At 46.2% G+C, this 22691-nt stretch overlaps 1 protein-coding gene across 2 annotated transcripts in view; it reads right to left on the reverse strand.

Annotated features, from left to right (window-relative positions):
- Nedd4l (NEDD4 like E3 ubiquitin protein ligase) overlaps window positions 1-22691 on the reverse strand; it is a 304979-nt gene that overhangs the window by 193777 nt on the left and 88511 nt on the right. For both annotated transcript variants that reach the window (XM_076836530.2, XM_076836529.2), the window contains exon 2: window positions 14219-14292. In XM_076836530.2, the coding sequence (XP_076692645.1) occupies window positions 14219-14292 (74 nt within the window). The remainder of the gene's footprint in view (window positions 1-14218; window positions 14293-22691) is intronic.

Below are 22691 nucleotides of genomic sequence, written 5' to 3' on the forward strand. Positions count from 1 at the left end.
AAAAAAAAAAAAAAAAAAAAGACACCAAAGAAACTCAAGCATACCAGGCAGAAACTTAGTCATACTTGCATTAAAAATATAAATTTTTTTTAAAAAATTGCTATCATTCTTTGATGTTACTGTCAATGTGAAGAGTAATACTGTCTATGTACATTATTGCAAAGTGAGCTACAAGATGAATATAGAAAAAACTCAGAGCCCTTTCTAACTTCTTCTGGGCCTCTGTATGTCATAGGCAGCTCAGTTTCTCTATAGTTCTGAAAACACCTATAAACTCAGGTAGAACCATATACAAATGAAATTTTTTTTAAATTCCCAAACCAAATTGAAATTCTTCTGAGATGACCCACACCTGTTCCCATAAACAGCACAGGTATAGGCAACCACATGACAATATTATCTTTCTGAATTTAGGGTTGTAACTGTGGTAGCGTGCTGGACTCAAGATACTGGGTTCAATCCTCAGCACCACATAAAAAATTAATGAATAAAATAAAGGTGTTATGTCTATCTACAACTAAAAAATATATTTATAAAAGAATGTCAGAGGGCTAGGGTTGTGACTCAGTGGTGGAATGCTTGCCTGGCATGTGTGGGACACTGGGTTCAATTCAACACCACATATAAAGATCTGCTGACAACTGAAAGATATCTTAAAAAAATGAATGTCAGTTTGAAAATTCCTTTCTTAGAGAAACCTAGCAGAGTGTTGAAGTTCTGAGCCATAAAAGTTTAAATATAAAAACACATTCTAGTTCATTCCATCAATGGGACCATACTGGGATATAAAGCTCTTCTCATTTGAAGAATTTTGTTTCTTTTCAAGATTATTTATTCCTTTTTGGAGAGTGGCATCTCATTTTGATGAGTCTACAAATTCAGCAAATTGTTTGGCAGAGGAAAGAAAGGGAAAAAGAGGAGATAATATTCAATGCTCCTTTAAAACCAACCAGGTGAAAAGTAAAAATTACTGTAATAACTCCCCACTTTGTGTGCCACTATTGATAGTGACCAAACACCTGCAAAAACAAACAGGATTTGAATTAATACTGTCCTTGAAGAAAGAACTCCAATGATTTAGTATTAGATTTGGAGACAATTTTTTTTTTTAACTGTCTGGAATAAAAAGGCACCTGCTGATCTGGCCACCAGGGGGCGCTGTAACTCCAATACACCTGAGTGGAGCCCAAACAGGTAGAGCCACTCAGTCCTCATGGGCAGAGGCTTCAGAAGTTCCGCCTCTAGTGAAATCTGTGGGCAGAGGGGCTAAACATGGGGCTTTCCTTCAAAAGAGAAGGATCTTTCCTAACTTTAAAGTAGGAAGGAGCTAAAAATGAAGTGATGCAAACCCATAGAGAAATTGATATTTAAAATTATAACTTGAGTATTTTAAAGAATTGAGGGACTTAAAGATACCTAGAGAATAATAAAGAGAAAATTAATGGATTGATATAAGTGCACGCGCACACACACACATATATAAAAATCACTTGGAGACAGCACCACAGGAAAGAACCTCCCGAGGTGACCAAACCAAGGGTCTGGAAGAATGAACACTAGTTTGCCACACACATGCAAGGAATGAGAGGGGCAATGGTGGCCATGGACTTGTGCCCTTAGGCCAATGTGGGACTACTCTAGTGCAGAGAAAAATCTCAACATGTGCCCTAAGCACCAAAGAGACCTGCACGGGCTGAGGGGTCAAAGGCCAGGGCCTGTATGTCTAGGGAGGTGCACATGGAGACCTGAGAAATGGGCTCAAGACAGGACGAGAGCAAGTCTGTTGTGCAGAGGGAGAGGGTGATGCTACGGGTCCTGCAAGGCACTGGGGAAGGACAGCCCAGTTTCTCATAGGACTGAGTGGGCTGCTCTGCTCAGAGCTCAAGGCAAGGGCTGCACTGGAGGACTTCACAGAGGGCTGTGTCAACACTAATCCACGGCCACAGACCATCACCAGAGGATCAGCCAGGGGCAGAAAATGGTCTCCATTTGCGAGAGAAACCCATGCTCAAGTGGCAGAAGAAAAAAAAAAGCCCAGGACAACTCCTAGTTTCCCAGAGTGGATGCCTGAATGAACAGATCATTAAAAAAAAAAAAAAAAAAAAAAAAAATGCTGGGCTCAGTGGTACATCCTGTAATCCCAGTGGCTCTGGAGGCTAAGGCAAGAGGATCATGAGTTCGAAGCCAACCTTAGCAACTTATCAAGGCCCCGTCTCTAAAATACAAAACAGGGCTGGGGATATGGCTCAGTGGCTGAGTGCCCCCAGTTCAATCCCCACCACCCACTCCCCTACAAAGAAAAAACAAAAATATTTTTAGGAATTTTGACATTCCAGGCCAAGAAACTGTATAAAGACAAATGCTTCTAAGTTATGTGGCTCCACTGGTGGTTCACATCTCATTTCCCGAACAAGATGGTCTGGTACATAATAACAAGAAAACATGAAGTCACACTATGGGGAGCCAGTAAACCATGCCCCAGAGAAGGAATGTACAAAGTTTTGTCGTCCCAGACTCACTAGATAACACTGAAGATCATTTCAACCAACCTTAAAGTCACTGTTCTCAAAGAACCTCCAAATCAGTACAAGAGGGCAAGTTCTGATATACCACAAGACCAATGCTATCACCTCCAGACTGAGAGGAGGGGAGGGAAGCTATCCCACCCAGTCACTTTAAACTTTAAAGTCACTTTAAACACGGTATTTCTTCCAACTTCTTCTCTACTTTCATACCATGAATGCCTAATTTCCAGCATCTAAAAATAACCGTGACTTGAAATGATAATCAGTTCTGTGAAAGGGGAAGCACAATAATGTCCCTACACCAACAAGGACAGAAACAAAACACCACCCTTGAAGTATCCTCATTGCTCCTTTCTCTCTGCATGCCAGAGAAATATCTGCACACACTAAGAGTCAAGGGGTACTTTTATAGTTTGTGTTGATATTATACAGCAGGAATGCCAATTCTTTTAATAATTTACTGAGGAGTTACACATTGTAGATTCCTTATTAAACATTATTTGCACAAAGGTCATAAGCCTAAGAAATATTCAAGAGGAAAAACAGGCAACATTTTAATTGCAATACACTAATTTATGTAACTGCATCTGCTTGTATGCATACAAATTCAACTTTATTTATCATTCATGCATTTTATGAGCAAAGCAGTAAAAATCGTTACTTTTTTCTAAGACAAAACATTTTACAGTTGCATTCATTTGTAAACCTTAAAATTCACAGTGCATATCCAAAAGTTTCATAAGCAACATTTTAAGCTTGCTGCCCTTGAACAGAAAATAAATAAAAATAAAAGGCTACTGCAATATCTAGGAATTCCACTTCCCCAGGCCAAAAAAAAAAAAAGTCAATACTGGCAGAATTACTGTTCCTCATTGGCCAATCAGCAGCTCTATGAGAGGGCTGAATTTGGAAGTCTTGACTACATACTATTGACACTTCCAATTCTAAACATACCTGTGGTAGAGAGTCAGTGCCTTGTACTCCCAGGGGCTGGCACAGGGTCACAACCATTTGTTTTGTTTGGGGCTCAGAAAACAATACTCCAAAGTGAGGGCCTCAGAGGCAAGGTGTCTTCCTGCCTTGAGTCCTCCACCTCTCATTCTCCCACCAGGCAGGACACAGAAATGAGAACTCCTCTTCCCCACGGCAAACGCAGAAATCAGAGCCCTCTCCCCCAAAGCCAGCCTTAAAACCTGAAAACATTCTAATCTCCCCACCCCCCCACCCCCGCCTTTCTGTGCAACAACTGGCCATAAAGAAACTAAGACCCTCATCCCAGAGGGGTCCTGCCTCACACTCAAAAGGTAAGATGCTGCCACGGAAGGGCCATGAAGTATCTGGACAGACCTGGGTTCCCCTCTTAGTCCGGGCACATTCTACCAGGCCAACCCTGTGCTGTTGAACCCGCGCACAAACACGCACAGCTCACCCTGGGCCTTTGGGTCTTTACTCTGAAGGCTCTGTGTCTCACCTATGATCAGTTCCTCTCGGCAGGTTCAATTCAAACTATCAAAGAGCAAGTCTGAACTTCCCTACAGTTTATATGTTGTCCGGGCTGCTTGCGTGTCATGGTGGAGAGCATAAAATCTCACAAAGCCTCAGTTACTAGTCTGACCCTTTGTGGGGGGGAAGAAACGGAAACTTCACTGGCCTCCGATTCAGATACAGCCCTCCAGAAACATTTTATTTACCACTTATAATAAAGTGAAAAGTCAGGTTTTTTAAGTAGCCTGAAAAAGTTGTTATCCTCCTGGCCCTTCCCCCCAAATATCAACAATAGTTTTATGAAGTCTATGACAATGTTTCTTAGAGGAGTCCCTAATCCAACCTATAAGATGTGTATCTGAGAATATGACATTTTGGAATGCCATCGATGTGTTTTCCAAATGGATTCTAGATTGTGCTCTTCCCAAAGCATGCCTCTCAGATGTAGCAGGATGTTTTGGCCTTGAACTATGCAGATGCACAGCAGGCCCAAAGTCACATTCTGAGGCCCCCTGGGGCCTCATGCTGGGAAAGGGTGCAAGCCAAGGTGGCTGTCAACGAGAGAAACAGCCCTTCCCGACTTTGGGAGGGGAGTGGGCAGCAGCCCTCTGGCTCCCACAGCAGAGCCACCCTCTATCACAGCACCTTGTGCCCGTGCCGTGTTCCTGCAGGCTTGGGGGCTAGCTCAGTCTTTGTAAAAATAAGTATTTCCTCCTTGTCTTACACATTCAAAATGCTTTCACTTCGGACTCAACCTGGCAACTCTCCCCTTCCTCACACTTGAGCTGCTCCTTGTGGTCCTTCCTAACCCCCAGAAGGGGAACGCAGGAAGGCACGCAAATAAGGGTGATGGCACGGGGACACAGTAAGTGCAAGGAGGGAAGGGGGCAGGCAGCTGGGGGAGAGGGGTTAAGTGAACCAAGCATGATGGAGTGTGTCAGGGAGGGGAACCCAGCTCCAACTGTGGCACCCCCAGAAGTCCCATCTACTCCTCTCGCTATCCTTGGCAGTGAGGTCAACCCCCCAGCTATGCAGCCACTCGGGAATTTCTCCATTTTCTCTGGCTCTCCTCTGACCAGGTCAGTGAAATTTATCAAGCACCTACTATGTGTCAAATACCCTTACCTTCCTAAAAGCAGATTCTTGGTGCAGACTATAGGGAAAAAAGAAGACGAGAGACATACCATGTTCCTTCTATTCTCAAACCATTCGTTGGGGCAAAGCCTCCTCTGTAACCCTGTGTGGTTGTGCATCAGGAGGCAACTAAGGGGAAACAGTTCTGACGGAGGGGTTCTCCCAAACCCAACACTTAGAGCTGCCTCCCCTCCGACAAACCCCAATGTATGAGAAAATCTTTAAAAACTGATCACACGTATTCTCTGCATTCCCAGCTACTGCCCACTGGCCACTGCCTGGTGTTTCCTCAGTGATTCAAGATCAAGACGACTCACTGTCCTGGCATTGGCTACAGTGCAGCAAGCCTTGGAGTCTAGCACAGCTGGGGACACGCTGCCCTGTGCATTGACCATCTGCCACCCTCAAATGTTTCCCTCAGGAACCTGGTGGGCTGAGGGGTGTGAAAGCTGACAGACACTTTAAAAGGAAGCTGCTTGTACTCACACGTTTAAAGGCCAGGGGGTAAACAAACAAACAACTGCATGGCTGTTATGGAACTAGGTTTTTTATTTATATTTGGGGGAAAGGGCTAGTATCCTTTAGTGTCATTTTGGTATTTCGCAGTGGGGACAACAGAGCAGTCCGAGGTGGGTTCTCTGGGGCTCTCATGTAAGTCACTCCCCGTACGGGTTATTTGGAACAGGGATTTTAAGACAAACACGTTTTGGCCCAGAGGCTATTAGTGTTGGTTGGTGTTGTGATTCTCAGCAATGCCCTAGACAGCTCGGCTGCTCAAATAGGCCTCTGGAGAGAGAGGGAGACTTGGCAAGAGCCACGGATCACCAACAGGGCTCTGCAATGGTGCAAGGTGCTCTGCCATGGGGGAGGAAAAGAGGTCAGCTCTAATTGCTAAAGAAGATCTTGTACAGGGCACAAAACCAAACTCGGGCACATCCCTCAAGGGACCCCCTGGCCTGAGGGAAGCTGGCTGCATGTAAGACAGGAGCTATGGGGCCCTCAGTGACCCTAGGGGCTCAGATCCACCTGATTCCAGCACTTATCCAGCCCCACGCCCACACCTAGATGCCAGCCCATGTGTCTGCATCAGCAAGATTCTCCCAAAACCTGAAATATGGATGTTTAATACAGAATCTCCCAAAATGTTGGCTCAGGGTTTCGGCTGCTGCTGCTCCACTGTCCAAATAAACCCATCAGTAGATTCTGTCTAATCCACAGGGACCAATGCTCTGTACACTCCAGCCTGAGCACTGTCCCAAAAGCGTTTATGGTTGAGAGAAGGGACTTCAAAACACAACCTTGAGGTTTCCCCAGGAGAGGATTTACTTTTTTTTTTTTTTCTTTTTTAAACAAAGGAAAACAACGATTTCTAATCCTTTAGGAGAAAAAAAAAATAAAATTTACATGTAGGGATTGGGGGTGTAGCTCAGTGGTACAGCACTGGCCTAGCAAGTGTGAGGCTCTGGATTCAAGCCCCAGCACTACCATAATTAACTAATTTATTAATTACAATTTACATATTTATAATGTGAATACATCCCTTCACCAATTACTTGCTGATCATCTGGGGAAAAAAATGTAATTTGACACTGGTGGAATCAGACCACCCCCAGGTTAACCAGATATCAACCTCTGCACCACTGATAATGGCATCATTGGGCACCGAGTCCTTCCAGGTGCACACACTATCACTCATCCTGCCAACGTTTAAATTGCATTTGATCCAACTTTTAGAATAAGGTCTAATAAGCAGGAAACACGTGGGAAAGAAGAACACATTGATTCATTAACTGATAATATTATCAGGAAACAATTGAATTTGGAAAGTAACACAACCTACCTATCAGTCATTTCAAAGAGGGGAAAGGAGGAAAAACCGTTCTAGGTTAAGACTCTGAACAGACCTACCAATTAAGTGCAAAACATGATTCTTAGCTGAATTTCAACAGCTCAGATACAAGAGGCATTTCAGCGACATTTGGGAGAACACAGATAATGTATTTGGTAATACTGTCCATTAGGCAATTATTTTTAATTTTGTGAAAACCGTCCTCTAGTTATATAGAAATAAGTTTGGGGGGGTTATTTATTTATTGTTAAGTAGACTGAAGTATTTAGGGACTAATTACCATGATGTGTACAATTCACTTTTGAATACCTGGGGGACAACTGATGAAGCTAATAGCAAAGTTGTACCACCTGGAATCTAGATAAAGCAAACCCTTGTCAGCTGGCCACAGACCAGCATCACGTAGCATTGAGGACCCTTTATTCTCAGTCACTAGGAGACCAAGGGTTTTTTTTTGTTGTTGTTGTTTTTTTGTTTTTTTCCATCTTCCCAATGCCTTCAAGCCCATGTGTTTTAAATTTCAAATCCCCTGGGAGCTGCCAAAAGAATGGATGGCAACTCAAACAGGTATAACATGATGCTCAGGGCTCACCACATGCAATGAGCTATGGAACAAATGTCCTTCAATGCTCTCTAGGAGGGCAAGGAGTTCTGCAGTGGGTCTGCCTTATCCACCACTGCTTTAGCATCTTTTAAAATGCATCTTTTATAACCTCAAATGAAAACCAATTGTCACTGAGGAGGAAAAAAAATCAAGGTTAGACTAAAATTGCAATAAAATGGCCTATCCTGTCCCTGCTTACACCTACAGCAGAAAGCTGAACATCTAGAAACAAAAGTGCAACTGAAAAGACAGTCTGAAACCTGAAAAGATACCCTAAGTTTAGAAGAAAATCTTTCAGATCTTACTTAACAAAGTATGTATTGTAAACAATGATTTATAATATTTCCAGTTTAAAAAGCTTGGTCAGATATCAAATACAATAGCCAGTTCCTTAAATCTGTTCACAAAAAAAAAAAAAAAAAAAAAGGACCATATCATCCATCTCAGTTAAGGGGAACCTGATGGTCATCTGGTCCAATGACCAACCAATGCCTGAACGCACCTTCCAGGAGGACCGCCAGCCTATCACTGTAGAAAGCATGACATCAAACCCACGTAAGTCTGACTTAATTTGTCCCCCACTTTTGACAGCTTTGTCTGACCTTGAGCCAATGACAACCTCTCAAATTTCCTCACCCAAATAGACACAATTAATACCTCATAAAGTTCAGACAGGACCTGATGACATCACACTGGGTTCCAGCACGTTGCCTGCCAATTATGAGCACTCAATAACATTCTGTAAGTAACGTTTGTGAGAGGCCAAGGCTTTGGATCAGTCCCCGGTTCTCCAATCTAGTGGTGGTAGAGAGGTAACATCTCAGTCTTACCTCGGTTTCCCTATCTGCAAAATGGGAAGAATAGCACTTAATGCATAGAGCTACTGGGGAGATCAAGTTAGCTCCTACCTAAGTAGTTCAGACCACATCTGGATTCCTCTCCCTGGAACCTCAAGTTACAACACTCCAAGAACCATAGCACATACACCCAATCTCAAAAATGGGCATCAAGAAACCCTGATCACAAAGTCATGAGTCTCTTGAGGGGGTAAACCCCAAGTTCCTGAGAACATGCATTTTGTCAGGAAGCACAACAAGGCCTGAGAAACATGCAGGCCAATATGGAAGGCCACAAGTGTCCCTGCCCAGGCTATGGAGGCCTCCATCAAGCCCAGGGCAGTTAAGCCCAAGATCCCAAAGGGTGTCGACTGCAAGCTCAGTCGGCTGTGGACCTCATCCACCCCAGGCAGGAGTGTGTGCTTGGCCACTTTGCCAAGGTCTCAGGCTCTGCTCAGGCCTGACTAGACAGTCCCCACAAGGCACTCGGGCAAGTGGCCTGTTGATCCCCACCTGCAACTCCTGATGAGGTTTCGGGCACTTGAGCCTCATTCCTGGAACTGCCTTGGGGCTCACCCTGGTCAGCAGGTGTTGATGCCTGGCCCATCACCTCCACTTCTTTGTGGGGTGGCAGGCAGCCAAGAGGACCTTCAGCACCAGTGTCCTGATCCCTGGGTGCAGGGCTCTGACCTTCCATTCCCAGCTGAGCTTGGTCACATGACCCCAGTAGAAGACTCCGGAATTTAGCACAGTGAGAGTATTCTCCTTCTTCGGGGTATGAGGTAGCAATTTTACACAACTATTAGCAGCAGATGGAGACCTTTCCTGGCTGCCATCCCCGGAGTGCCCAAGGTTCTTTTCTCGGGTGCTCCCCTTCATCTCTCGGCACTCACCTTTCATGGGAGTCCCGGGAAGGCCTCCTGTGCAGGTCCACACGGAGCCCCCATGAGAATCAGGAAAAGCACCTCCCCTACATGCCTGGGGGACAAGAGGGACAAGTCCACAGACCTCAGGAGGAGGAGGTCGGCAGCTGGGCCACAGCACACCCTGACCACATTCCACTGAGTGAGCCTCTGGGCCTACAAACAGTAACAAGGCAGGGACGAGGAGAAGACCTGTGGGACCACCGCGGCCCAAGTGGCAGCCACTGTTCTGTTCTCAGCTGGGGTCACGGGACAGGGGACCTCAGCAAGTATACTGCCACAAGAGCTGGCCCTTGCAAGTTGAATGAGCTGCCAGAAAGCACATGTACAGATTTGAGACGGAGGGGGAAAAACAGCTAAGGAAAGAGGAATTCACATTTAGAGAACAGCGAGTTTTCATGACAAGAGTAGGACAGGAGGGAAGGAGGAGAGGGGCCAGCACCCAGTTCTTGTACCCTTGGTGATCACTTCTTGAGGGCCCACTAAGTGCCTGGAAGATAAAGAGTAAGAATGATGCAATTCTGGCCACCAGGAGCTAATGATCTACTTTAGGAACAACTATAAGACAATTATAAGAAATTATAAACAAATCAGGTCCACGACAGAACTATGCCCAGTGCTGCCCAGGAATTATGGGTACCACAAAGACAGGAAGTTATCTGCTAGAGACCAGGAGGAGGCTTGAATGCTCAAAGAGAGGAGAACTGGCCAGCTGAGCACTGAAGGTCAAGCCAAAGGTGCCACCATGACCTGGGCCAGGTATGAGGATGGTCTCAGGTATAGATCGGCTGGAGCAAAAGCTCAGGGGAAAGGAGGCTGTGTTAGGGCCCGCAATGCTCCTGTGCAGTGGGATCTACCTCCCTTTTGAGGACTAACCGCACTTTACTCAGTAAAGAACTCAGTCCGTTCTTTTAAAGGGTTTAACTTTCCCTTGCTCAGCATTGTTTCAAGAACTGTTTTGGAAAAAAATAAAATAAAAATACCGGTCTTTTCATGGCTTGGAAGTCAAGACTGGAAGACTCTGATCCAGAGTCACCAGAACCTCAACTTATCTCTTACTCCCTAACATCCATCCAACGTGGCACTTCTTCCAGACCAGAGTCCCAGTTTAGATGTAGGACTATAACGACTGCCCTTTCTCAACCTCCAGGTGAGGCCAAAGGGGACCGTCCTTCACACCACTGCTGCCCTCCGAGTGTTCCAACGCCATCACTCAGGCAGGGCCGCAACTCAACTATCAGGTCTCCTGTGAACAAAGGCGCCTTTAATAAAGTTGGACTTTGCTGGAGGGAAGGTGGAAAATGATCCGGCATCTTAAGCACAGGACTGGGGCCCAGAGAGACAAAAATAAAAGCACTTCAGACACAGGCCTCTCAAGGGAGGACCAGTCACCTCAGCTGGGGGGGCCCCAGCACCAGCACCCCACACACTCCCACCCCAATGAGCCTCTGGCAGCCCCCCACCACCACCCTGGAAGGGCAAGTGGGCATGGAATGCTCCATCCTCCCCAGCTGCCCCCGTCAATCACATTCAACCATCATACTCTGGCTCCACCTCAGGCCAAGGGACCAAATGACTTCCCTTGGAGACATAAAAGGAGCCCAGAGGCTGCAGACCCCGGCCTCCACCACATCCAGGGTCCTGACAACACTGCCCACGAGGACAGTTTTCCTCCTCCTCTTCCCTTCTGCCAGGGCAAGCAAAGGTACCCAGAGACACACGAGGGGGACAGAATACTCGGGGGTAGGCTGGGGCGAGGGGAGACTTGCTGGTCTAGGCTCTGAAGGACACAGTGGACGGCAGAAACACTACAGAACCTCCTTCGCTGGTGACCACCAACTGGGAACACCTCAGAACTGCCTGTCAACTGGAGTTACTTTGGGTTCCTTCCCGAGCCTCACATGCCTCGTCTGAGGAAAGGGTCATCCCGGTTCCACAGAGCACACTATGACGTGGGTGGTTTTAAAGGCTTTACCAAAGGCAGCATAGAGGCCATCAGGCCAAATAAAAGGTAATAGCTGGTGCCACCCCCGTTATCCCAGAGTGAGTGCCAACGTTGGCACTAACCCATACTGTCACCAACCCCTCAGATTTAGCTCACTCATCAGCAAACGGGTCCTTAAAGAAGAGCTGCACTTAAAAGTCGGCTGACACCTGAGAGAGAAGGAGAGGGAAGGAGGAAGGCAGGCAGGGAGGGGTGGTTTCCTCTCACTAACCTCAGAAAAGGAGGGACAGAAAGAGGGTTCAGTTTCTGGCTCACTTGCTGCCAATGGGTACATGAGGCCCAAACACTATCTGTCTTTCTAATTAACATCTTGGAGGACAGCTCCGTTTTCACCCTGTCCCTAAAAACACAAAGAATAAAACTTCAAGGCTGAAACTTGCTCAAGTCTTCTAAGATTCTGAGCCTCATTCCCCTACGATTTCAACCTCACACCTTCGCAGTAGGTAGAGAAATCCAATCTGATCAATTTTGTTTTTGAAGAAGTTTGGATTAAAAAAATGCAAAAGAAAATTAATCAAATTTTAAAAACAATGAAGATTAACTAAATCCAACTTCTTTCAAATAATTAACTTTACTGGAAAGAGTGAAAGCAATAGGCTTTTTTTTGGGGGGTGGGGGGTACTGGGGATTGAATTCAGAGGCACTTAATTACAGAGCCACATCCCACCCCCTTTTCTATGTTTTATTTAGAGACAAGATCTCCGAGCTGCTTAGGGCCTAAGTTGCTGAGGCTGGTTTGAAACTCACGACGCTACTGCCTCAGCCTCCCTTGCTACTGGAATTATGGGCGTGCGCCACCAGTAACAGGCATTTTTAACCTAACAGCACAACTACTAGTAATCATGTAAATGTTTGAAAAAAAAATTCAAAGTTTTTGCTCTAGTTCTTGGTGCTCTGTTAAGAGGTGAAAGACAGGAAAATGCGAGATGTCTGTGTCCAGTACATTTTTAATTTAGCAACAGAGATACCAGCAAAAAAAAAAAAAAAAAAAAAAAAAAAATGTTAGAAAGCCACCAGATAATACACCTGTGAATCCTAAACCTAGTGCCCACGTGGCCCCAGAAGGAGCTGAGAGCGCGAGGACACATGAGCCAAAGTCTCCAGAGAAAGGGAGGCTCTGCGGTGGGCAGACAGAATCCCAGGAAAAGGCGTTTCACTTCAGGGGTGAGGAGTGGCCCGAAACCAGCAGGAAGCGCTGCTCTACGTGGGAAGAGTAGAAGCAGGGACTCTCCTGCCTCCGTCCCACTCTGGCCTGCCTGTGCCTAAGAGCGCCTTCACTGTCCCATGGGAAGGGCCCTCCAGGGGGCTGCTGTCAGTGTCAAGCCTACACTCAGGACGGGAGGTCCCTTGTGACACCACCCCAGGAGCTAACCCTCCATTTGTCACCTAAGGCACACACAGGCACAGGGATATTTTAAGAGTCTCACCAACATTGTTTCAATTGTATTTCTTCGTGATTTCTCTAGGTGTCCTTCTAGTAACTTACAAATTCTTTGACAAAACTAAATGGCAGATCAGCCAGTTGAGGTGTGACCACTGGTGGTGTGGGCTTCTGCTGGGGCAGGTGGGGACGACAGACAGAAAGGGGCCTCCCGACTCCAAGTCTCCTGCATCAGGCGGAGGCCCTATAACCAGCAGTCACCCAGGGCCACAGCATAGGGGCCAACAGGAAGAAACTAGTAACCCGATTAGACTATTCAGCAGCCACCTGCCCCGAGAAACCCACGATAAGCCAGACCACTGCCACAGACTGACCAGAGCCCTGGGCAGGGATAGGCAGGTTGTTCTGGTCAGTCTTCCAGCACCTTGGCTTGTGTGACCTGGGCATAGAGCCCCTGAACTTGAGTTCTGTCAACCATAAAAATGGGAAGGCAGGACGAGACCATCTCTGATGTCCTCCTGGGTCTAAAGCTCAAATGATCTGTTGTCCCAAACCCAGTTCATTCCTACTTTAAAGTGGCTTTACCCTCACCTGGCCACCAGTGCACTGACTGAAGGCCACACATCACAGAGTCCAGCAGGACACAAGGGTGGATTTAAAGTATGTGAATATTACATATAGAACTGGGGGGCAGGGGTGGTGGTGAAACAACCAGAAAGCCACGGCGGTTGCCCCTGGTAAATAGCACAGCCATCACCAAATCTCTTCCCTTGAACTATACACATCAAGGACATCCAGTTCTCGCAGGAACAAAATGACACTTTCATGTTTCCCAAAGCTAGGAGGGAAAAAAAAAAAATACAGCCATCCCTTAGCATCCCTGGGGGACTTGTTCCAGGACCCCTCATGGCAGATGCTCAAATCCCTGATATAAAATGGTGTAGTGCTTGCATATAACCTATGCACATGCTCCTGTATACTTTGACTCAGCTCCAGATTATTTATAATACCCATCACAAGGGCTGTTAAATAGTTATACCATATTATTTAGGGAATAATGATGTGGTCAGTACTGACATAATTGACTTTGCACAAATATGTTTGGCTGGAGGTTGGCTGAATCCATCATGTCACTGTGGATGTCCAGAGCCACTGTATTAAAATGAGCACAGTCACATTTCTAAACTGTCTCTCTCTCCTCTGGGCAAAAATTTCCACAGCCATAGACTCTAACTTCCTCATGCAATGGGCCCACCCAGAGGAGGAGTCTGCTAACCGCCCTTGGGATGCACAGTTGGATCCCTGTGCAAATGTGGCCCTGGGCCAGATCCAACAGCACTAGGCAACCTGTCAACCTCTGCTGGTGGCCCCCGGGGGAAAAAAAAATCCCTCCAGGTGGTTCTGACATACATCCAAATTAGAAAAGTACTTGCCACGCTCTACAGAAGCCCACCCAAACAAATAAATCACACATACCTGGCTCCAAAGATATCCTTTTTGGCGAGATCAATTCCAGAAACAACTTTTACTCTGAGAATACGGGATTCTCCCTGTTGGAGAGAGAAAAAATAAAGTTAAAAAAAAAACAAAAAACCTGACCTTCGATGTACTGCACTCTCGCACCCAATTTTCAAGGACGTGACTTCTGCCTAGTGCAGCACTGGCACACAGAATGGGGCGCCTGGAGCAGACGCCACTCTTCCTTACAGTGAGGTCCAGAAAGAAGTGCAGCAACTCCAAGAGGCCAGGGCTCCCAGAGATGGAGGCAGCCAGCTAGCAAAGCCCACGTTTCCTTCCAAGAGGTCACTAACGTCAACTATGCCTGCCTTTGAGGACGTACTTCCCAGTTGTACCAGAACAGAACCACAGACATGAAACTACCCACATGAAAGTCCAAGAACAACCACGTAACAAGTATAATAAGTAATTAATTCCTCCTTAAAGTTTGTTAAGTGTGGCATGGGATAAAGGACTGAACGTTTTCTATAATAAAAGATTTCTCTCAAAAATCACTGCTTTTCAAAATTTCAAAATATTTGGTGTCAGCAAGCAAAAGCAATCCCTTTGTTTCAATAAAACTACATAAAAAGCATCATCCTGAGTAGCAACTGTCCCAAACCATCTCAGAAGCCAGAAGAGTGTGGGTTCACCCATTCGTTAGTCCACTCTTCATTACTGTTTCCTTGCAGCTCCTATACACTGGGCATTGAAATTAACCTTGAAATAAAAAATACATATCTGTTCCTGGGCCTATCGTAGGTGACAAGCAGACCAACAATATAGGACTCTAATGTCGTGATGGCCTAGAAGGAGGTGGGTGATAAAAGTCCAAAATAAATCTCGTTTCCAGTTTGGGTCACTAACTGTTAACATCAGTTGAAACAGAGCTCTGAGTCCAAGGTGCTTATGAGACAATCAGATGGCAAAATAGATAAATGGGAAGAACACCGGGTCATGCTAGAAACTTCCACCAGTATAGAACTGGTAGATAGTAGTTCTAGCTAAGTCTGCAAAAGAAACAAGAGATTTAAAAAAAAAAAATGCTAGAGAAAGATCCTTGGAAACACAAGTGCTGATCATCAGGAGAAGTATCAGCAATTTATAAGTCTAATACCTTTAGTCAAGATCTAGGTGAGGAAAAGGAAAATTATATAATTCAAAGGCGATAATTATCAAGCAATGTTGAAGATTAAAGGCAGGGCAAAAATAAAACAAAGAGAAAGGACACAGGGCCTTTGCCAATCACCACAGATGATGCATCAATTGGAGCATGCACCTCAGTCATTTACACTCCGGGATTCAACCATCCACCCAACCATCTGCAGGACAAAGCTGCCCATGAACAAATGCGTGGGCAGTACAAATGATTTAAAACGACACTCTCAACTCATCTGTGCTTTTATCAATCCCCCTTCTACCCTTGTGTGGATTCAAGTTTGACAGGCCACATGAAAGGATTAAGAGATGCAAAGCAAAACCAGACAAGTCAGGGACAACTGAAACACAGCCCTACCATAGTACGACCTTGTGTCCACAGGCTTACAAAAATGCCAGGGGGTTAAAGTGCTCATCCCCTGGCTCCTTCAAGCACTGACTTTTCTTTCTCTTGTATACACACAGGCCAGAGGTCACCGATCTCTCATCAGCATGGGATGTGAAGCACATGGAGGTGCTTAACATTTTCTATTTCTCAGCAAGTTGTACCCAGATGCCAATCGTGATCCTCCCACAGTGGCTCAGATCAATGGCTGGCACAGTCCAAGTACTATTTTATATACGGGTCAAAACTGGGCAGCACATCTGTGTAGAGTTTTTTTTTTTTTTTTTTTTTTTTTGCACACCTGGGGAGTGCCGGTAGCCTCCTAGTACCCACAGCATTGACAACCACAGGTGGATGGTTAAGAGGAAACCCTGGTCTGCCAGGCAAAAGGGTTGGGATTTGACTTGAGAGAATTCACTGAAATGAAAAGGATGACGGGAAATTTCCAGAGAAAAACAAGCCTGATTACAAATACTCCAGCCAGCAACCTCCTAGACACTGTGTGCAGGAGTGGGTGGGGACCGTTAAGGAGGTGATGGGTCTGAGCCCACCCGTCAGCCCACCGGAGCCTCCCTGTCCCACCTCCCTGTCCCATGCTGGCTGAAGGAGCAGACGCTTGAGCTGGCAGCAGGAAGGAGAAATGGGCCTTCAAGAGGAGCAGTTCAGAGACCAGAGAAGTAGCAACTTCTGCTGTGGCCACTGCAGTTACAGCCCTGGTTCTTCCTGAACAGCAGAGCCTTGCATTTATGACTGAACTGAGAGGACTATGGAAAGGGCAGTGTGTAGGACGGAAAGCCAGGTACAGTTGGTCCCACACCACACTGCCTCTTTCTTGCAATTTTCAGAAATCCTGGGTGGCGTGTTGAACTTTCCTCAGATTTGGTCCAGGACTCAACCAAACCTGGCCTGAATTTGAAGGAATACATGCAGCTGACCCCCAGATTCCCCAAGTACACACTGATGTTGGGTGGCCTTACTGTGACAGGGCAGATACAGCCCTGGTTCTTCCTGCAGGCAGTCATGTAACATTTACACGAATAGGTGAAGAGAAAGAAATGTAAGTGAAGGAATAACTAGAATATTTCTAAGATAAATCAATTCATTTGTTTACTATAAGAAACAACTGTGATCCTAGACTCTAAGACGTAAGGGCACAGCAATGACAAGGACAGGACCCCTCCTCACCTACACTCCCAGCAGAAGCCCACAAGGGCTCCCAACTATGTGGGGCTTGGGAGCCAGCAGTCTTAAAGGGCAAATGGCAACACACACCAAATACCTTATAATGTCACACACACACACACACACCCCTTCCAGTAAATAAAAGCCTCATTTAAAATGAAACCTCATTTCAGGGCTGGGGATGTGGCTCAAGCGGTAGCACGCTCGCCTGACATGCGTGCAGCCCGGGTTCGATCCTCAGCACCACATACAAAAAACAAAGATGTTGTGTCCGCCGAAAACTAAAAAATAAATATTGAAAATTCTCTCTCAAAAAAAAAAAAAAAACCTCATTTCAATCCCAAGAAGCACAGATAGGAGCAAAAAAAAAAACCCCCAAAAAAACGACTAGAAAAATACTCACCAAAGCACCTTTATAATTGAGAAACACCTTAGAGCTCCTCTATCGTAAGGGCTCATTCCATGCAAGGGGGCATGACACTGTCACCGAAAACGGGCAAGAACCCATGGCAACATTCCTCTATCCCACAAGTAGTTACTGACACCGTATTTGGGGACAGAAATGTAAACCAGACCGAGCTCCTGCCCAGAGTCCACCACCGAGCAGGCAGGGGGACAGCGCATGGTACATGATGCAAACCAAGCACGCAAGATGGCAGCTGGTGGCCCAAGCGCTTGGAGACCACCAGGCAACTAGTGGCAGCACCTGAGAAGAGGGGGCAGGAAATTCAGGACGATGTGACAAGAAAGGTCTCCCGGGAGGACCCCGAGCCGAGACCTAAGGCAGCAGAGTGATGAGATGGGACAGGAGTCTTGGGTGGGCAGATGGCAGGCCTGGCCCAGAATCCCAGGGAGAGGCCAGTGAGGGAGCACCCAGTGGGTGAAGGACAGCGGAGGGGCCGAGACCAGACGGGCAGCCCCGGGGGAAGGTGGACACCATTCCAACCATCGTGGGGAAAGTTTTCAGGCCTGGGGGGTGATACAGTCTGACAAGTACCACTGTGGCTGGCTGGGAAATGGGCTACAGGGAAGGACAGCAGCAGGCGGAACAGCTGGGCAGGGACCCCGCAGCTTCTGAGGGGTGGAGACAGGGAGGACCAGACTCGGCGTGCAACAACAGGTTCAAAATAAAGTGTTTAGTTTAAAATTTTGATTTACAGCCAACGAGAAGTATAAGAAGCTGTGTCCCCTCTGCACTTGGACGCAGCTGGACTCTGTTTCCCAGCTTCCTTGCAGCTAAGGGCAGTCCTTTGGGGACTAAAATGACAGGCTTTTCCGCTGGCCGTAAGCCAGTTAAACCCAAAATCTTCTGTCTCAGCCCAACCCCTCCGCTCAGTGGAGAAGGTACTCAAGAGGGGGAACGACCTCAGGAAGCCAGTAAAGCAGAGCACCTACACCCCAAAATGACCTTCCACCCTCCGAGGGCATGAGCTGGCAGCAGACTTCTAGCCAGTCCTGCCTGAAACCAAAGGTTGCTGTCGTCTCTAAGAGAAAGGTCTGGAAAGGATAATGGTAATAGTGATGGCCTCTGAATAATGATAATTTACTTTTGTTTATTTGCAATGTTTTCTTCTGAAACATCAGAATTTTTGTTTAAAAACTAAACTTTCAGCTGGAGTTTGTTTTTAGAGGACAAAATGCGCTTTCCTAGCATGCATGAGGCCTCTGGGTTCAATCTTCAGCACCAAAAATAAACTTTCATAGAAACCTAAGAAAAATAAAGATTTTGAGTTGTCATCAAAATAAACATTTCTGTATGAGAAAATTCAACCTGCAAGTTATCTTATGGCCAACTCAAAGGTATAGAGTTGCATGTTTGAAAGATGCTGAATAGGAGCAGATTTATGTAATCTACAGGCAACAGCTGGGAGGTGAAGAGAGGAGAGAGCACTTATTGAGTACTTACTGTTTACAAGCAGCTGTTGCAGGAAGTTTCATTCCTGTCTGAAGTTCAGAGTGTCACTCTGTAAAAAGTTTTTATACACTCAGCAAAGAGATCGTTTCCTCAAAATGACAAGTGTAAATACAGATAAGCAGCAAAGGTCACTTGGTAAGGAAACACATGACAAGGTGTGTGACTAATTTATCACAAGCAGTGGGCCCCATGCTGAGCCACTGAACTTTCTGGAGCATTTAATTACTTTCATAAAATCTATGCATGATATTTTGATCCCCGTTTATGACTCCAGTAGAATCAAATATTTAACTAAGGTGGCTTGGCTTGGCAATAAAAATATTTTTCTTAGACTGGCTGCACAACTCAGAAGGAGCAGGCAGAGAAGAGGCTAGGCCAAACCCAGAGGCTGTCTCTCTTCCGGTTAGTGACCTATTGTTTTGCACCGCTGTTATGTAACAGGATTGGTTCTGTGCACTTGAAATGTGCTTTTCTTTATCAATAAATTTTCTAATGTTTTTATCAATATAGGCAGACAAGATAAGATGCCCAAGCCACGTATGACATAGCATACTAATAAATAAGGTGTGCACGTAGAAACGGGCGGGACTCCGGTTCATATGTGCAACAGGCATCTGGAACCCCAGCAGCCCTGCTCCTTATAGTGGGCAAAAGATTCCCACACCTAACCACAAAGCCTCTGTGATACATCATCATCAAAATGGTCCTGATGGTCAATCTCTTTCAAGTTTAAACTCAAGACACTGAGATTTGCCTTTTCTTCTATGACTCTGGAACTTACGTTTTCATCTTTTCCTACAATGGCAGCTACTCTCCCCAAAAAGAAGGGGATATCAGGATGGGGAAATCATGTTCTTCCTCCACAGGGAGCCACCACCGTGACCCCTGGTTGAATATACACCAGCTGTCTTCCTGGACATGAAGTCCTAAGTTGGGGATCTCAGTATCTTGGCCATTCCCCTCTAAATTTATGTTTTTACCTTCTATATTCTAAACACCTGCATACTCATAGTAAATACTACTTTCAGAAGTATTTTGTTGGACCACAGAAATATGTAAGTGGTGTGTGTGCTGCCCAGGTAACTGTTTTAAGATAAAAAAGGTAACATATGGAAAGTGCCCACTACAAAGCAGGTACCCTTATTCTTCCCATTCTAGGCATTCTCACTCCAACCCCAAGACAGGATCCTGTTACACACATACACATAACCCACACACATACACACACACACACACACGCACGCGCGCGCACCTTTGGGTTTGTTTTTGGTATTGGGGATTGAGCCCAGGGGCGCTTTAACCACTGAGCCACATCCCCAGCCCTTTTTATTTTTTATTTAGACTCAGGGCCTTGCTAAGTTGCTGAGGCTGGCTTTGAACTTCCAAACGTTCTGCTTCAGCCTCCCAAGCAGCTGGGATTATAGGCATGCACCATTATACCTGGCTTCAGGGATTTTTTTAAGACTTTGTTTTTAGAGCAGTTTTAAGTTCATGGCAAGAGTGAGTGGGCAGCAAATTTCCCATGTGCTTCTTGCCACAAGAAACACAGCCCCACCATGTCCTTCCCAGTGGCTCACTTGTCACCAGTATTGGGCCCACACGTCAACACATCAGAATCACGTACAGTGCACACGCATGTTCAGATTCACTGTTGATGTTGGGCTTTCTTTGGGTTTGTACAAGTGTATAATGATACGTATTCATCACTGTAATATCATACATCAAATTCTCTGCCTATGTCAAAACAAAAAACCTATACTGCCCTATGGCCTGTCCACATTCCCATCATCTCCAAATCTTACCTGTCCCACCCACTCCGTCTTCTCAACCCCATCCTGCCCTCAAAACCTGTTCCACTCTTGACTCTTAGTGGGCTCCACAGTCCTCTATCACTGCGTCTCTCTGAAAATCTCTCCTGGTCCTCCAATTTGACCATCTGGTACCAGTTCAACGAAAATGCCCAGAATAACATACAGGGAGCACCCTCCAGAGGAATCACTCCCTGCCCTCGGGGCTTACAACAAGCACCGTCTGCACCTCTCATAGCCTGTGGAGGAGAGGCTTAAGGTACCTGTGGTGAGAACAAAGGAGGAGGGAGGAAATGACAGAGCCCAGGACCAGGACCGCATGTCCAGATGGTGATGATGAAACTAAGGCAACTCCAGAAAATCTAGGATACATGACATTCAAAAGCATGAAATTTGGGGGGAAAACATCCAGGAAAATTTGAGTGTAGCTAAGAAATTTACACTTGCTATTAAAATAACTCCAAATCTGCCCCCTTCTCCTCTATCCCAGGGCTTCAATTTATGTTATCACTAATGGCAGGATGGTTCAACCCCAGCTAGCATAATCTCATTTGTCCATTCAAAAACTACTGAGTATCTGTTAAGTGCCAGACTTTGTGTAACTGCTATTTATGTGAGGCAGCTTCTCTCCATCCTAATTTACTTGCCACCATGAGCCCAATCTTCTTAAAATGTCCCCTCTCCATTGCTCCAGTGGAGCCTCCCAATGAACGAATGGATCAAATTAAAACTTCTCGACTTGGCACTGAGAACTCATCACCACAGGCTCTACCTGCTGCCTACAAGAACTACCTGTGCAAGTCACGAGGACCCAATGCCCTTCTTCCTGGTACCTGCATTCAACACCTATACATGCCCAGGGGTCTGCTCCTGTCTAATCAGTGATTCCACCCAAAGCACCTGTTTCTTCCTGAAAGAAGTACAGCAATAATGAGCTAATGAGACAGAGGGCAGGCCCACAGGAACTCACCTTCCACATACAGAGGACAACACTCCTGCAGGTGGCACCTGCCACATCCAGCAAAGCTGTGTACTGGAGGCTTGATCCCAGCTTGGTGTTATTAGAGGTGGTAGAAATTTTAAGAGGTAGGGCCTAGTGGGAGGTCTTGGGTCATTGGGAGTGTAGTCTCAATGGGGATAATGGGACCCCAACCCACCCCTTCCTCTTCTTTTACTTCCCAGCCTTGAAGGGAATGGCTCGACTCTGCCGGTACTCCCACCATGATGTACTGGGCTGCCACAGGCCCACGGCAATGGGACCGTTGGCCATGAATTGAAACCTCCAAGACTGTGAACCAAAATAAATCTCTTCTCTTTATAAGTGGATTATCTTAGGTATTTCATTGCAGTAATAAAAAGCAGATCAATGAAAACACATACAAGTCACTGAAATGTGATAGAAAAAAATTGGTAACAGTGATGGATGATGTTCTACAGGAACCCCCAAGAGGAAAAAATTAGTGTAAATGGGCAGGAGGGGGAGAGGGAAATAGGCTGGAAAGTTAGGGAAACCCCAGAGTTAAAGTTTGAGCAAGGTCTAAGAATGAGGAAATGGGAGGAACAAACTTCCAGACAGAAGAGAACAAGTGGACACACTGGGAGGGGCGGGCATGCAGGAGAAGCAGTGTCGTCCTGCAGGTGGTGCGGGGCAGACCTCAGCAGATCAGCAACAGGAGCAGAGGGCAGGCCGAAGAGGATGAGCCCAGAGAGGGGACAGGAATTCTGCAGTCTGCTGTGCACCTGGCAGGGTCCTGGGATGGAGGACAGGACTGGCTCCCGAGTCACTCTGGGAAAACAGCATGGGCAAACTGGCCTGAACGGCAGAGAAAAGGAACCCACTGAAGCCTGCTGTTTCTGTGCCAGGGGAGGCTGATGTGCTTAGCTGCTAGGAAGTGAGGGAAGAAGAGCGAATGCTGGGCTAAGGGAAATGAATAACCTGGGCTTCCTGAATCTGAAGTCTTTCCAGCGGGCAGGTGGAGATGTACAAGACGCAGCGAGAAGTCA

Source organism: Callospermophilus lateralis, chromosome 17, assembly GCF_048772815.1.
Source record: "Callospermophilus lateralis isolate mCalLat2 chromosome 17, mCalLat2.hap1, whole genome shotgun sequence".
NCBI classification, from domain to species: Eukaryota; Metazoa; Chordata; class Mammalia; order Rodentia; family Sciuridae; genus Callospermophilus; species Callospermophilus lateralis.